Consider the following 16,030-nt stretch of genomic DNA (forward strand, 5'->3'; position numbering starts at 1 on the left):
AGTTCATTTAAACTATAATCTGATACATAACTGAACCAATCAGAGAGCTTGCCTTGTTGTATCCAACAACAAGATGCGAGAAAAAAACCTTTTTGTCCCATAAGGCATTTCGGGTCAACTCACGTGGAAGCATGGCTGTGTTCATGGACTTCAATATTAGCTACACAACCGACAAGAAGCGACTTCAGAGTGTTATTGAAACAGCAGCTCATCGTAACTATATTTTATCTTGTTACATTTGCAAAAATGTTTAGCTAGCACAAACTTCAAAGATATTTAAATCGTCTTTCGTTGCTACCTTCAAGGGCGGGTCAATGGAATTACTGACAACAGCTGTTGCGCGATGGACAGGAGTTAGCTGAACTATGTCTTGATTGATTTGTACTATTTTCATGTCTCAGTTGGATACTCCACAGTTGCCATCAATTATGTGGTTGATTTGGAACAAAATAAGCAGGTAGGCTACTGATTACCCTGTTATGGCGCATCATGAAGTTGAGGGCTTTCCTTGTACATATCCCTTTCAGTGAAATTTCACCCTTTTTGTTTGCGTATGTTTACAGGAAATTGGCAAACCGAAGTGTGTCTCCGAGCTGTTTGATACATTTCCCATAGTGCAGGTAATGTGGTGTAGTAGTAATGTTGCTACATTATGTAATATTCTTGAAGCTAGCTATCCCATTTCTCCATGCCTTGGGATAATTACAGTGCTTTCAGAAAGTATTCACACCCTTTTACTTTTTACATATTTTGTTGTTTTGCTGCTTGAATTTAAAATGGGTTAAAAAGATGTCACTGGCCTACACACAATACCTCAATGTCAAAGTGAATTTGTTTTTCAAAATGTGTACAAAAAGAACATGGAAAAATGGAAATGTCTTGAGTATTCAACCCTTTTGTTATGGCATGCCTAAATAAGTTCAGGAGTAAACATTTGCTTAACAATTCACAAGTTGCAATAATATTGTTTAACATGATTTTTGAATGACTACCTCATCTCTGTACCCCACACATTTATCTGTAAAGTTCCTCAGTCGAGCAGACAATTTCAAACAGATTCAACCACTAAGACCAGGGAGGCTTTTTTAATGCTTTGCAAAGAAGGGCACCTATTGGTAAATGGGTCTGACATTGAATATCCTGTTGAGCACGGTGAAGTTACTATTACATTTTGGTTGGTGTATCAATCACCCAGTCACTACAAGATACAGGCATCCTTCCTAACTCAGTTGCCGGAGAGGAAGCAACCTCTCAGAGATTTCACCATGAGGCCAACGATGACTTTAACACCGTTTGAGTTTAATGGCTGTGATCAGAGAAAACTGAGGATGGATCAACATTGTAGTAACGCCACAATACTAACCTAAATGACAGAGTGAAAAGAAGGAACACAAATATTACAAAACATGCATCCTATTTGCAATAAGGCACTAAAGTAAAACTGCAAGAAATGTACTTTATGTCCTGAATATAACACGTTATGTTTGGTGCAAACAACACATCACTGAGTACCACTTCATATTTTCAAGCATGATGGTGGCTGCATCATGGTATTGGTATGCTTGTCATCGGCAAGGACTAGGGAGTGTTTCGCGATTAAAAATAAATGGAATATAGCGAAGCACATGCAACATCTTAAAGGATAACCTAATTATCTGCTTTCCAACAGACTCTTGGGGACAAATTCACCTTTCAGCAGGACAATAACTGTAAACACAAGGCCAAATAGACACTGGAGTTGCTTATCAAGACGACTTTGAATGTTCCTGAGTGGCCTAGTTACAGTTTTGACTGAAATCGTCTTGAAAATCTATGGCAAGACTTGAAAATGGCTGTCTAGCAATGATCAACAACCAACTTGACAGAGCTTGAAGAATTTTTAAAAGAATAATGTGCAAATATTGTACAATCCAGGTGTGCAAAGCTCTTAGAGACTTACCCAGAAAGACTCACAGCTGTAATTGCTGCCAAATGTGCATCTGCAAAGTTTTGGGGGGGGGGTGAATACTTTTGTAAGTGAGATATTTCATTTTCAATACGTTTGCAAAAATTTCTATAAACATGTTTTCACCTTGTTATTATGGGCTGCTATTGTGTGTAGATGGATGAGAGAGAGAAAATAAATATTGAAACAATTTTGATTTCAGACTATAACACACTGGAATAAGTCAAGGGGTATGAATACTTTTCTGAAGGCACTATGTCCCCCTGATTTTGTACAGGGTAAATCCAGACCAATCAAGGTGTTGAACCGACTGACAGTTGTGGCCTCAAGGGCAGCACACTTTGTAAGTCCAATATACAGTAGAAGTTTGAACATTTGCTGACAGTATTCATACTGCATAATTTGTCAAATGGCACTAATGTAGTTTATCCTTTCCCAGAAACCATTAAGAGAGTACAAAGCCTATGACTTAGTGGCTGCCTATCCTAAAACGGAGAAGTTGTTTCATGTAAGTACTTTTGTTCACCAACCTCAACAATATGTACTGTATTATTGTTGACTACACTGGCAATGTATGGACGACATTCTGCTGGTGTCGGTCTTCTCTTTGTTTCAATAGGCAGCCTGCATGGAATTTACTATTGACATCATCTGTGTAGCAGCGACAGAAAAACAGCCCTTTTTTTTCAAAAGATCTTCAGTCAATGGGGTGAGACCATTGCTCTCTGTGTATTTGAATGAAGCGATTGCTTGGTCATTTCCAAGTAATATACAGATGGTAATGCAAGTTGTGCTTGTTTCAGGCAATTGAAAGGGGTGTGTTTTTTGAGGTAAGTTACACACCTGCAATCCGAGACTCCACCATGAGAAGACACACCATCGCAAATGCTCTAAATCTCATGGAGGCGTGCAAAGGCAAGGTAAATAGACCCAACGTGGTTCAACTTCACTTCACCTGTCAATCAACCTGCCATTTTCACACAGTCTGTAACAGCAATGTTTTTTTTTTTTTAACAGAACGTAATTGTGACCAGTGGGGCAGAAAAGGTATATTACCCACTTAGATACCATTCATACCATGAGCATTGAACATACTGATATTAACATCTTACTGAAATTAACCATACCACTGTAAATGTTTGTTTTGTTCAATCAGCCCCTTGAGTTGAGGGGACCCTATGACATTGCCAATTTGTATCCTTTCTTAAAACATTACCTACCCAGTACAGTACTTGATGTATGTAACTAGAATACGGTACAGTATTACAGACAGACTATATGCAGGTGTGATGAGGCCAACCTGTGTCACTGCTATTATCCTGAATGGTGTCCAGGGGTCTACTGTTTGGCCTGTCAGAAGAAGATGGCAAAGCTGCGATCTCAACCAACTGTCGAGCTGTCCACTTACATGGAGGTGAATAGGCTGCTGTTTACACATTGCTCGAGCAGTTGAACACATAGTGTAAAATGTTATATGCCAGGCAGGTGTGTACACTTGGTTAAAAGGCCAAGTGAGAGTAGCCAATCCGTGGAATGTGAGTGTTATTATCATGTAACACGGTGTCATTGAACTACACGTATTACTTGTCTATCATTCTCAAAGCCGTGTTTGTCGCACAAGAAAATCAATTCATATACAGTGTTGTCATTACAGAAATGAGAAAGACTGCCTTGGGGATAGTACACTCTATGAAGAATGAGCAGCCTTTGACTGAGAGATGGGAGAAAGAGGATGTTCCCGCATCAAAGAGGGCTAAGATTGAGATGGCGCAGTAGAAAGTAATCACTTGTTTGAATTGTGATACGTTTTCGTTCTGGATAGAGAATGTGTTTATGTAAATTTACTTTTATGAATATCCTTATTTGTGGAAATGTGACTGTTTTCTAGTAACTGCTCAGTGGTTGTATAGTCATGTATTAGCAACAATGATGACGCTTGTTCCTTTTAGACAAAGCAAACAAATTCGGATGACAACGGCAATTCTGTTTATTTCATAACGTAATGTGAAATAACAAGCAAAATGCTAAAGGTAAACATGTAGTAGAACAATCAAAATTACTTCAGGAAGTGCATAAGAATCACACAAGCATTTTAAAATCCTGTGTTCTCACTGACTAGCACAAAATCAGTTTGAAGCCATCAACTCACTCTCATTTTATATTAAAGAGAAATGAAGAATGTATTGATTCAAAATATTTTTTTCAACAATTAAACTACAATTTAGTACGTAACTGAATGCATATTATAGTCATGCTGATGTCATAAGTCAAGTCACAACTACAATTTCCAAACTTTCTCTTTTCCCATATAGTTATTTGTCAACCTTTTCAACCTTCTTGAGCATCTCAGACCTCTAATAAGCTGCCTATAAAGAAACAAACATCCTTAGAAGCAAATGCTAAGTTACTTCAATTTTTCAGCCCAAACTTCTGCTAGTTCGCAAGAAATGACTTTCGGTCTTGAAGTCAGCCTCCGGTTAATGAAACCTTGGAAGCTGTATCGCCATAATCAACAGAGTGGTTGTCAAAGTTAGTCTCTCCACAAAGGAACTGGGTTAGCATTTGCTTTTATCTACTTATTCTGAGTTTGAGACCTGTGTAAAATGCAATTGAATTGAACTGGACTTTACTTGACTGGAGTTTTTGCATCATCCTTGAAGTTGCTGAGAATGGATTTAGCCCCACTCTGCCACTCCAGCGTGCTATCCAATGGTGACTTTCCCTCCTGTGTTGAAGAAAAGCAAAGATATATTAAATATTTCAATAGTATGTTTTCCTAAGTCACTCTGGATAAGAGCTTCTGCTAGATGACTAAAATGTGAAGGGCCTTATTTATTCTGCTCTTGAGTGGCGCAGCGGTCTAAGGCACTGCATCTCAATGCGAGAGGCGTCACTGCAGTCCCTGGTTTGAATCCAGGCTGCATCACATCCGGCCGTGATTTGGAGTCCTGTAGGGCGGCGCACAATTGGCCCAGCGTTGGCTGGGATAGGCCGTCATTGTAAATAAGAATTTGTTCTTAATAACTGACTTGCCTAGTTAAATAAAAAAATCTGTACTCGGATGCAATCTTATGTATCACCACAAGATGGCACTGTGGTTATGTATCAATCCTGTCACCTTTGCTATCACTAGTTTGATTCTCTGAATACATGATACATGTAAGCCTTACGAGCAAATAAGTCATTTTAAAATCATTGTGTTATTCAAACAAAATACCACATTCTATACTATGATAGATTGAGGTAACAAGTTTGCTGGCCATGTTAGTCAAGAACTTACGCAATTCTTGAGTTTTGGATTGGCTCCATGAAGCAGAAGTAGTTGGATGATTTTGAATCTGTTCAGTCTTACTGCATCGTGCATGGGGGTATCTCCTTCCTGTGTGAAAATAAAACCTCTCCTACTTAAAGAACCATTGGTGTTTCATATTTCTGATGAGATCTTAAGGTGTTTATACTGTATATCAGAGCAAAGGTTTAAATAAAAATGTGTTCTTAACTGAATTGCCTAGTTAAATAAAGGTAAAATAAAAATGAATTCCTATACTGAATGAGAATAGCTCACTCTGTCTTTGGCATTGATGTCCGCTCCACAGTGGACGAGATGTTCAGCGCATTCATAGTGTCCGGTTCTCACTGCAACGTGAAGGGGAGTGCTGCGTAGCTTAGGGACACAGAAACATTTAAGGATAAATCACATTGAACATATTCTCAGATCCGTGTCCAGATTGCCAGCTGAGTGTTCTGTAGGCTTACCTTATCCCTGGCAGAGAAGCTGCCATCGTGGTTGAGCAGCACTTCTAACACAAGCATGCTTCCTCCCCGGCAGGCACAATGGACAGCAGTGGTATCCAGCTAAAGATAGACAAGCAATCCCTTGTTTTTATCTGCTCCTTTCTCATCAACACTCCAAATGATTTTACAGTATAGGATCAAAGACTGCAATATATTGCCAAGAGCTTGGCTCCCGTGGACATGCAGTTATTTGGAGTTCTTCTATTTAAAGTACCTTGTCTTTGTTCTCAATTAAAGCTCCAGCCTCCAGTAGCCTCTTCACAACATCCACATGTCCCTGTGTGCAAGCTCTGTGCAGGCCTGTACGTCTGAACTGTAAAGGCATAGGAAGCAGGACACATTGCATTACAACACACACTACACGTGATGACACAGCTGAGGTGCGTTGGCAAACTTCTGGTTGGTTCGTATTATCTAAACACTCACATTGTCACAAGCATTGACGTCTCCTGATTTTTCCAGATACCTCTCGATCAATGGCAGTTTGTTCTCTTCGCAGGCCTTGAAAAAGTCCACCTCATCCACATAGTAAGGCTGGAAAGAGAGACGGTGATTTAGCTGAACATAGCAGTTACTTAGTAATTATTTGTCTTATGAAGGGTCAAATCTTGAAGTAAATTGCCTCTATTCCTATGTCTCAATTTAGATACCTTATCACCCTACTCAGCTAGTAGGCCTGTCTTACCACAGTCTCGGGTGCGGGTGGTGGCTTGCAAACTTGTACTCTTCTTGCTCTCTTTCTCGACTTCCTCAGTTGCAGCATAATCTGGAGGTCATCAATTGTCTCTAACCACAGATGGTCAAATTTGTCTACCTGCCAACCAAACATTTCAAATAAAGAGATATTATACATCTTGCACTTCTACAAAGCGGCTTCCCAGTTGAGGATTTAACACTTGGTGCCATGATCTCTATGATTACACTTTTTGATTTCCGATTTATTTGAAGTTAGAGTCATAGCTACTACAGCAAATTCAGACAGTTGCCCAACCAAGATTCAAACTGCAAAACCTTATGTCTGTCTATTCAACACATAATCATTAGGTCTGAACCACTTAACAGGTTTGGTGGCATTGTACTAAGGAGGCTAAGAGAGTATTTGACTTACATTTAAATTCACGGGGGCATCGGTGTCAGCCAGGCTGTCCTTGTGAGATCTCAGGTCCTCTTGTTTCTCCTGGTTGATGGATGTCTCGTATTCTCCCTCTGAATACTGCACATCTCCGGATTCTTTGCCAGAAACCTTGAATAAGAAAAACAAGACTATTAGGAATATGTGAGCAACTGAGACAATTCTGTTTGACCTGTGCCCCCATGCCCATTGGCGTCTGTGATAGAAGGGCAGCAGGTAGCCTAGTGGTTAGAGCGTTGGACCAGTAACCGAAAAGTTGCTAGATCGAATCCCGAGCTGACAAGGAAAAAATCTGTCATTCTGAACAAGGCAGTTAACCCACTGTTCCTAGGCCGTCATTGTAAATAAGAATTTGTTCTTAACTGACTTGCCTAGTTAAATATTTTAAATTAAAAAAGGAGTAAGTGCAAGACAAGCAGCAGTGGGTGTAAGGAGAATTTCAGTCTTAGTGTGATAATTATTCTCAAACTGTTGCTGTAGAAATTCATATTCATCTCAAAGGTTTGTTGAGGTTGCAGCTAAAGCATCATGAAAGCCGTGAACATAGTCCAACACCTGAAATCCTCATTTCAACCCTATATTCTTTGCAACTGTGGTTATTCTCTGGAATCCACTATGAAAGCCTCTAGATTTTGATAAAGAGATAAAGATAAAGACCTACCAGCTCTTGTACTCGTAGAATACCCATCATCATTTGTCAAGTATATGTGGCAGCTCAAATCTCCAGTCAATGACCAGTGTCAACTGTCTGTGCTCTACGGTTGCAGGCCTCAGTTCAACATTTTATATGTGTTTGGAGCCGGCAAGGAATGAGATCATGTTCTAGCCTGGGTGACTCGCCTGCCCCCGCCACAGGGCAAGGTTTCCTGTCACGGCCCGGCTGGCAAGATTGGGAGAAGGAAGGGGTGAGCTGAGAAATCCATGGGAGTGAGATGCATTTGGCTGCCATCGCCTCCAGTCAGTCAGTAGGTGAAATCTGAGTGGCACTAACTCTATGACTCCATGCCGCCATGCACGATGACCAAAGGCTCCAGCCATGTAATGGCCCTCCACTCCCCTCTCCTACACTTCTCACCAACAGCTGGCCCCGGGCCCTGTAGCCTCTGCCACATAGAACATAACTACATTCCTCAACTGCGACACAGACGGGACAGGACAGGAAGAGATGACTTAGTAGTCTTACAGCATCCAAATGTCTATCTATACAAAACATTGACTTGTGTTCTGTATTCTACTACCCGGGACAAATGATGTACCGTCTGATATAAGTGGTTGTTCGTGCCTCAGTGGGGGTACTGACTGATTGCATTTTATGTCTTGTTTTCATCTTCTTCGGTTTCTGTCTCTGCATTGCTGACATTGGGCAATAAAACCATTACTACCTGACACCATTTTTAATGGAGCCGGTGATAAATAATCTTTCTAACGATTCACATGTTTGACAGCTGTTGTTTTTTAAAGAGTACACACTAAGCTATAGAGCTCAAAATGAACAAATGAAACAGCTATTTTTTTTATAGTTACAAAGGACAAATCACCATATTTCCATGTCCAATTGGTAAATGACACCCTAAATGCTATCTTTAGCAATGTGAGTGGCGCAGTATTCGGGCATGTCTTGACAATATAAGTAATATTTCAATGACACAGGACATTAAGATGTAACCATTACACCTATATTGATATGTTGTCTCTCGCCCTGACATCGAAGAGCTTACTTTATTAGGACCTTGACGATGTCTGGAAAGGCCATACCATTCCACTTACGTATCACATTCATTTAGAAGGACGGACCAGATCTTTATCACTTTTTTATTTTTATTTGCCAGCTCCCAAAAATACACTACATTTTATTTCCTTAAACTTGGTGCAGTAGGCGTATAATTATTTCACTTTTCACAGAAGTGAGATTCTATAATTGGGAACATTTTTATGATAAAAATCATAGTGAATCATAATTATAGTGAAAATGATGAGAGAAAAAAAGTGTCTGTTGATTCACATTGGTTGGAAATTGAGTAGTCTATCCTGTTGATATAATAGCATTATTTAACTGCACGTGTTTACACAGCATCCATGGTTGCACCTCAATTGCTCTCTGATCATTAAACATACCATACTTCACAATGCAAAAATGTAATATACTGTAGAAGATGAACCAATTGGATTACTATTATAATAATCATGATAATGGTTTCAATTAATAAATAAAACATCCATTCCATAAATGTTCAGAGAGTGGAAATATATATATTTTTCAAACTCCTGCTTGTTTCACAAAGCACATTATTTCAAAACAAATGGAACTTAAGAAATATCTGCACTATTTTGTAGTTTAACACGTGATGATGAAAAAAACTAGCCTGGTGGAACCAGCCTGATTGCTGCTTTTACCATAATATTTCACCAAGCTAGAAAAAAACAAAGACCAACAAACACTAAAAAGCAAATATTAAAACATCCAAAAGGTTAAACTTCAACATGCTTTCAATGAGTACCATGGATATTATCAGTATCAATCTTTGATTACAGTTGGAATACAGTAGATAGTCTTAGGTGGCCAAATACATGTGTTTACCAAACCCTGCATAGCTACTGTTGAGCACCTTTACATCATTTATTATTGTATCATCACCAACATTGCACATCATTGTTGTCAAAGTTGTTTGATTATTCAACAGCATATATGAGGATATATGAATACAGTATATTTACATTGTCTGCAGTGGCAGGATCCATGGCCTCTAGTCGTCCCTACCAGGGTCTCTACCTGATTGTAGTTTCTCAGTTCCTCCCAATATTTACAGGTGAGGGGGGTATGATCTCTTGTGCTCAGGTCAATATCTTACTCCTGCAGGGAGGTTGGCCCTCTTTAAAACACTGCTTTACAACTTGTCTGCTACCTCCACCCAATCACATCCCACCCTCATCACTGTATCTCTAACGCTAGAACAACCGTGATATACGTCACTCCTGTTTACCTCCATCCTCAGCTTAGTTCATACCGGGGTCCATCAAAGGATAACATTTTATGAGGCATGTTGTTCTATTTTTAGCATTTCTCACACTACCTTCAATCATTTTTATTTTTGAATATTTTATTCACTTTTTAAATACAGTGACATACTGTTTTTGTTACAGCAAAAATGGACTTGAAGAAACGTATCTTTGAGGAATTGAATCTGAAGGGAGCTGAAGAAATTAACAGTGTGAGCTATCAACATAAAAGGACGACAGGACATCTATGTACACAAGGACTGAGATACAGTTTCAGAACAACATACAAGTGAATAACATATTTTCATGTTGTCAAGTTGTAAAATTCATGAGCCACAGCATGAATAGAATACGAGCAAGCAGTCGAACAGAAACGAAAACCCCGATCCAGCCTCTCATGATGACATAAAGGTAAGAAAGCTGTAAAAAAGCAAATTTTCTTTCTTCAACCTTTATTTATCCAGGTTAGTTAGGTCTCTTGCTCTGAGACTGCAGCAAAAATAATTTATAGTAAAAAAATTGTGCAGCTGTAAAATCTTCCCCTCTTTAGGGAATTTAATCATTCTAAAAGTTTAGTTGTTTTTAAATAAAAGATAACAGTGCTCTGTCTTCCAGCTTAAACAGGTACATCATAGTGATAATGGGATTTAGAATGTACAGGCCTTGTTTCCTAGACCTAGATGAAGCCTACTCGACGTGGACTAACAAGCACTTCAAATAGAGAATCTCCATTGAAAAAGGTTTTCATCTGGGTTTTCAGAAATGAAAAGTCCCACATTGTCCAGACATTTATCATGAGGTAATGTTCTTTCAAATCTAGGTGAAGTGGCAATCCTATCTCTGGCATGGTTGGCATACTTTTGGATCAGGAGTGTTGTATAGTACAATAGAACCATATATAAAACAGTGGACATAAAAAGTCAAAGGTCAGAGACCAGTGCTACTGAATGATGTGCTGGTCAGGGGTCAAGTTCTACCTCCTTGCACATCTTTCCTCCTCTCAGACTATCACGAGGACTCATGAAAAAAAATATTTTTAAAACAAAATCTGTAGGTGGTAGGCCTGATCACCGACAAGGATGAGACAGCCAATAGGGAGGAGGTCAGAGACCTGACCGTGTGGTGCAAGGATAACAACCTCTCCCTCAACATAATCAAGACAAAGGAGATGATTGTGGACTACAGGAAAAGGAGGACCGAGCACGTCCCCATTCTCATCGATGGGGCTGTAGTGGAGCAGGTTGAGAGCTTCAAGTTCCTTGGGGTGCACATCACCAACAAACTAACATGGTTCAAGCACACCAAGACAGTTGTGAAGAGGGCACGACAAAACCTATTCCCCCTCAGGAGACTGAAAAGATTTGGCATGGGTGGGTCCTCAGATCCTCAAAAGGTTCTACAGCTGCACCATCAAGAGCATCCTGACGGGTTGCATCACTGCCCGGTATGGCAACTGCTCAGCCTCCGACCGCAAGGCACTAGAGGGTAGTGGCGCCAAGCTTCCTGCCATCCGCCAAGCTTCCTGCCTTCCTTCACTGGTGCCAAGCTTCCTGCCATCCAGGACCAGCTTCTACCCCCAAGCCATAAGACTCCTGAACAGCTAATCAAATGGCTACCTAGACTACTTGCATTGCCCCCCCACCCCCCCACCCCCAACGCTGCTGCTACTCTCTGTTATAATCTATGCATAGTCACTTTAATAACTCTACCTACAGTTGAAGTCGGAAGTTTACATACAGTTGAAGTCAGAAGTTTACATACACCTTAGCCAAATACATTTAAACTCAGTTTTCCACAATTCCTGACATTTAATCCAAGTAAAGATTCCCTATCTGTAGTATCACCACTTTATTTTAAGAATGTGAAATGTCAGAATAATAGTAGAGAGAATGATATATTTCAGCTTGTATTTCTTTCATCACATTCCCAGTGGGTCAGAAGTTTACATACACTCAATTAGTATTTGGTAGCATTGCCTTTAAATTGTTTAACTTGGGTCAAACGTTTCGGGTAGCCTTCCACAAGCTTCCCACAATAAGTTGGGTGAATTTTGGCCCATTCCTCCTGACAGAGCTGGTGGAACTGAGTCAGGTTTGTAGGTCTCCTTGCTCACACACGCTTTTTCAGTTCTGCCCACATATTTTCTATAGGATTGAGGTCAGGGCTTTGTGATGGCCACTCCAATACCTTGACTTTGTTGTCCTTAAGCCATTTTGCCACAACTTTGGAAGTATGCTTGGGGTCATTGTCTATTTGGAAGACCCATTTGCGACCAAGCTTTAACTTCCTGACTGATGTCTTGAGATGTTGCTTCAATATATCCACATAATTTTCCTGCCTCGTGATGCCATCTATTTTGTGAAGTGCACCAGTCCCTCCTGCAGCAAAGCACCCCCACAACATGATGCTGCCACCCCCATTCTTCACGGTTGGGATGGTGTTCTTTGCCTTGCAAGCATCCCCAATTTTCCTCCAAACATAACGATGCCATTATGGCTGAACAGTTCTATTTTTGTTTCATCAGACCAGAGGACATTTCTCCAAAAAGTACAATCTTTGTCCCCATGTGCTGTTGCAAACCGCAGTCTGGCTTTTTTTATGGCGGTTTTGGAGCAGTGGCTTCTTCCTTGCTGAGCGGCCTTTCAGGTTATGTCGATATAGGACTCGTTTTTACTGTAGATATAGATACTTTTGTACCTGTTTCCTCCAGCATCTTCACAAGGTCCTTTGCTGTTGTTCTGGGATTGATTTGCACTTTTCTCTCCAAAGTATGTTCATCTCTGAGACAGAACGCGTCTCCTACCTGAGCGGTATGACGGCTGCATGTTCTCATGGTGTTTATACTTGCGTATTATTGTTTGTACAGATGAACGTGGTACCTTCAGGCGTTTGGAAATTGCTCCCAAGGATGAACCAGACTTGTGGAGGTCTACAATGTTTTTTCTGAGATCTTGGCTGATAACTTTTGATTTTCCCATGATCTCAAGCAAAGAGGCACTGAGTTTGAAGGTAGGCCTTGAAATACATCCACAGGTACACCTCCAATTGACTCAAATGATGCCAATTAGCCAGGAGGAATGGTCCAAAATTCTCCCAACTTATTGTGGGAAGCTTGTGGAAGGCTACCCGAAACGTTTGACCCAAGTTAAACAATTTAAAGGCAATGCTACCAAATTCTAATTGAGGGTATGTAAACTTCTGACCCACTGGGAATGTGATGAAAGAAATACAAGCTGAAATAAATCATTCTCTCTACCATTATTTTGTCATTTCACATTCTTAAAATAAAGTGGTGATCCTAACTGACATAAGACAGGGAATTTTTACTAGGATTAAATGTCAGGAATTGTGGTAAACTGAGTTTAAATGTATTTGGCTAAGGTGTACGTAAACTTCCGACTACAACTGTACGTGTACATAATTAGCTCAATTACCTCGACACCGGTGCCCCCCACATTGACACATTGACTCTGTACCGGTACCCCCTGTATATAGCCCTGCTACTGTTATTTAATGCTGCTCTTTAATTATTTGTTATTCTTATCTCTTACTTTTTGGCGGATTTTCTTAAAACTGCATTGTTGGTTAAGGGCTTGTAAGTAAGCATTTCACTGTAAGGTCTCCACCTGTTGTATTTGGCGCATGTGACAAATAACATTAGATTTGATTGTATTTGATTTGACAGTGCCCTTCACACTAAAGCAAGATTTTGATAAAACTCAACCAGCTAGATTGTTTCTTACCTTTGTCAGAAGAGGCACGTTTAGCCGTGTCCTTAAAAACAGCCTATAACTAATTACAAAAACACTATTCCTTGTGTTTTGATCTGTAGCGTATGCACAACTTCATAGCCTATGGTTTTATTGGTTTTTACTTTCCTAAAACAATAATTGTCCACCTCACGGTTCAGCTGTCAGAGATTCGAGCACTAAATGCATTTCATGCTTAGACTGGCTTAAGCGTCTACTGTATTAATATATTGTTTTATAAAATAAAGGAAGAGAAGTTAAGGCCTTGCCCCAGAGAGAGAGAGATAGAGATATGCCGGCGGCATGCTACGACACCAACATTCATTTATTTATCCTGGTCAGATAGGCTACTGCGTCTGCTATACAGATATAGGCGGACAGAAGGAGGCTACTTCGTAAATTTTCTATTCGAATATTTTTTACAAAGATAAGCATTATATTGTTAGATTATAGGAGTAACTCTGGTAGCCCTAAAACATTCTTCCACACCACAAGTTCAACTGTCAGAGTCATTTGGAGGGTGCACTGCCTTCATACCATAGGCCTGAAGTAGAATAGGCTAATAACCACACCACACCAAACCTTCACAAAAGTTTCTAAACTTTATTAAGGAAAATACGGGTAGAATATTGCAGCAAACACAACATTACAGTTGGAACTTAATTTGGCCAACGAAAATGTCTCAACAGAATGAAACAAGGTATACCTACAGAAAGCTACTTATAACCTATCTTAAATTAAATACGGAGCACACAATTGAAAAGACAGATCAAACATAATTTAGTCAATGAAAATGTCTCAACAGAATGAAATAAGGTATACCTACAGAAAGCTGAGAACATCTTCTCTCCATTTGTGACAACAGGATAGCTGTGTTTTCCCAGCAATTGGATAAAAAAAAATTATACAATCAGAACACTTTTATTTCTCCCCCCGGGGAAAGGAGAGAGAGAGTGGCTCGCTGGACACAGCAGCAGGCCCCAGCGAAACCACCCAATGAAAGGATCTGTATTGAAATCATAAGCTATAGCTAGCTAGCACTGCAGTGTATAACATGTGGTGAGTAATTGACTCAAAGAGAGAGAGAGACAATAGTTGAACAGTTTTGAGCAAATTAATTTCTTCCAAAATGAAAGAGAAGCAAGAGAGCGACAGCGAGAGAGATTTCATAATTTTTTTCACTTTCAATTTCACTTACTTAGCTAGCAAATGCAGCTAGCTAGTTTAGCCTACTCAACCACCCTGCTCAAACAGAGGGATGATTTGTTAGCTAGCTGGCAATGACTATCCAACACAACACTGGAACTCTTCCGAGTCAAGGTAAGCTTTTGGTTTTACAAATGTATTGCCACTTGGGCTCGCCGTTGTAAGTGCTAAACTGCTTATTGAATGTACACTGTAACGTTACTGCATGATTGTAGCGGTTTTACTAAGAAGTTAGTTATATTAGCTATGTTGCCTATGATGTTACTTTAGGTAATATGGTGACAACGATGTAGGCTGTGTGTAGCGGTTATGATATGGTTTGGCTTGTAAAGGTTGTTCCGACCTGGTCATATACAGCTGATGTGTTGTGCATTGAAGTCCACAAGTGAAGGGAAAAGGTGAGAGGAGGAGAGCGCATAAATGCGAGAAGGAATACAATGTGGCTGCTATGAAAGTGAACTGTGTTTACGTGTGATCAGGGCTGTATTTATTTTGCCGATTTTGTTGAAAAACGGAAGCAAATTGAATGAACCGGGATAAACATGTCTGAATTTGTCCAATAGAAACTCTTGTTTGCAACTGTTGGACTAAAGATTACACTCTGGATCAGCTAGATGAATGCAAGAGTGTGCAAGGCGATATGGAAAGTGTCGCTGTCTGTCACCTCAAATGTTTCTCTTCGACCTGTGTTGTAAACCTCCGATCATAGGCTAGGTTGTAGCAACCTCATGATGGGTATAGGGAAAATTTGAGTATCATGTAGTAGCCTAAACCTATCTCTGTTACATTGAACTGAGTGAATATGAATGCCAGTCATCCAATATGCTGTAATAGAAATAAGGCCATGCTCATGAAAAAAAAAAAATCATCCTCCCTATTAAACGGCACCGACCGCCACTGCCTTACACACCCGCAGCGCACCAGTGGCTTTCCATAGACACCCTACACATTAAAATGTTAGTCATTTAGCAGACACTCTTATCTAGAGTGACTTACAGGAGAAAATAAGGTTAAGTGCTCAAGGGCACATCGACAGATTTTTCGCCTAGTCGGCTCGGGGATTCGAACCAGAAACTTTTCCGATAACAAGTTTTTAAATTGCGTGGCTGGGCAGTGGATCTGTGAAAGTAGTAGCCTAGTAGTAGTAGGGCGTTGCAAGTTAACGATGTAAACAATGGCACTTTCTATTAATGTACTGGCCATATG

The 16,030-nt window shown here is 40.0% G+C and overlaps 2 protein-coding genes across 2 annotated transcripts; one reads left to right on the forward strand and one right to left on the reverse strand.

The window, feature by feature from the left end:
* Positions 1 to 68: 68 nt before the first annotated feature.
* On the forward strand, positions 69 to 4,126 carry LOC139580919 (ribonuclease P protein subunit p30-like). Its single transcript, XM_071410067.1, has 11 exons — positions 69 to 213; positions 402 to 457; positions 564 to 620; positions 2,223 to 2,288; positions 2,385 to 2,453; positions 2,565 to 2,654; positions 2,749 to 2,865; positions 2,963 to 2,992; positions 3,102 to 3,139; positions 3,280 to 3,359; positions 3,600 to 4,126. Exons 1-11 carry the CDS (start codon positions 132 to 134, stop codon positions 3,719 to 3,721), a joined length of 807 nt encoding a protein of 268 aa, XP_071266168.1. The 5' UTR covers positions 69 to 131; the 3' UTR covers positions 3,722 to 4,126.
* LOC139580917 (ankyrin repeat domain-containing protein 1-like) lies at positions 3,915 to 7,622 on the reverse strand. The gene is made up of 9 exons (XM_071410066.1): positions 7,534 to 7,622; positions 6,849 to 6,983; positions 6,426 to 6,554; positions 6,167 to 6,274; positions 5,955 to 6,053; positions 5,702 to 5,800; positions 5,511 to 5,609; positions 5,226 to 5,324; positions 3,915 to 4,670 (listed from the first exon to the last, which is right to left on the reverse strand). Exons 1-9 carry the CDS (start codon positions 7,564 to 7,566, stop codon positions 4,572 to 4,574), a joined length of 900 nt encoding a protein of 299 aa, XP_071266167.1. The 5' UTR covers positions 7,567 to 7,622; the 3' UTR covers positions 3,915 to 4,571.
* Between the last annotated feature and the right edge of the window lie 8,408 nt (positions 7,623 to 16,030).

This window comes from Salvelinus alpinus, chromosome 7 (genome assembly GCF_045679555.1).
Source record: "Salvelinus alpinus chromosome 7, SLU_Salpinus.1, whole genome shotgun sequence".
Classification (NCBI taxonomy): Eukaryota; Metazoa; Chordata; class Actinopteri; order Salmoniformes; family Salmonidae; genus Salvelinus; species Salvelinus alpinus.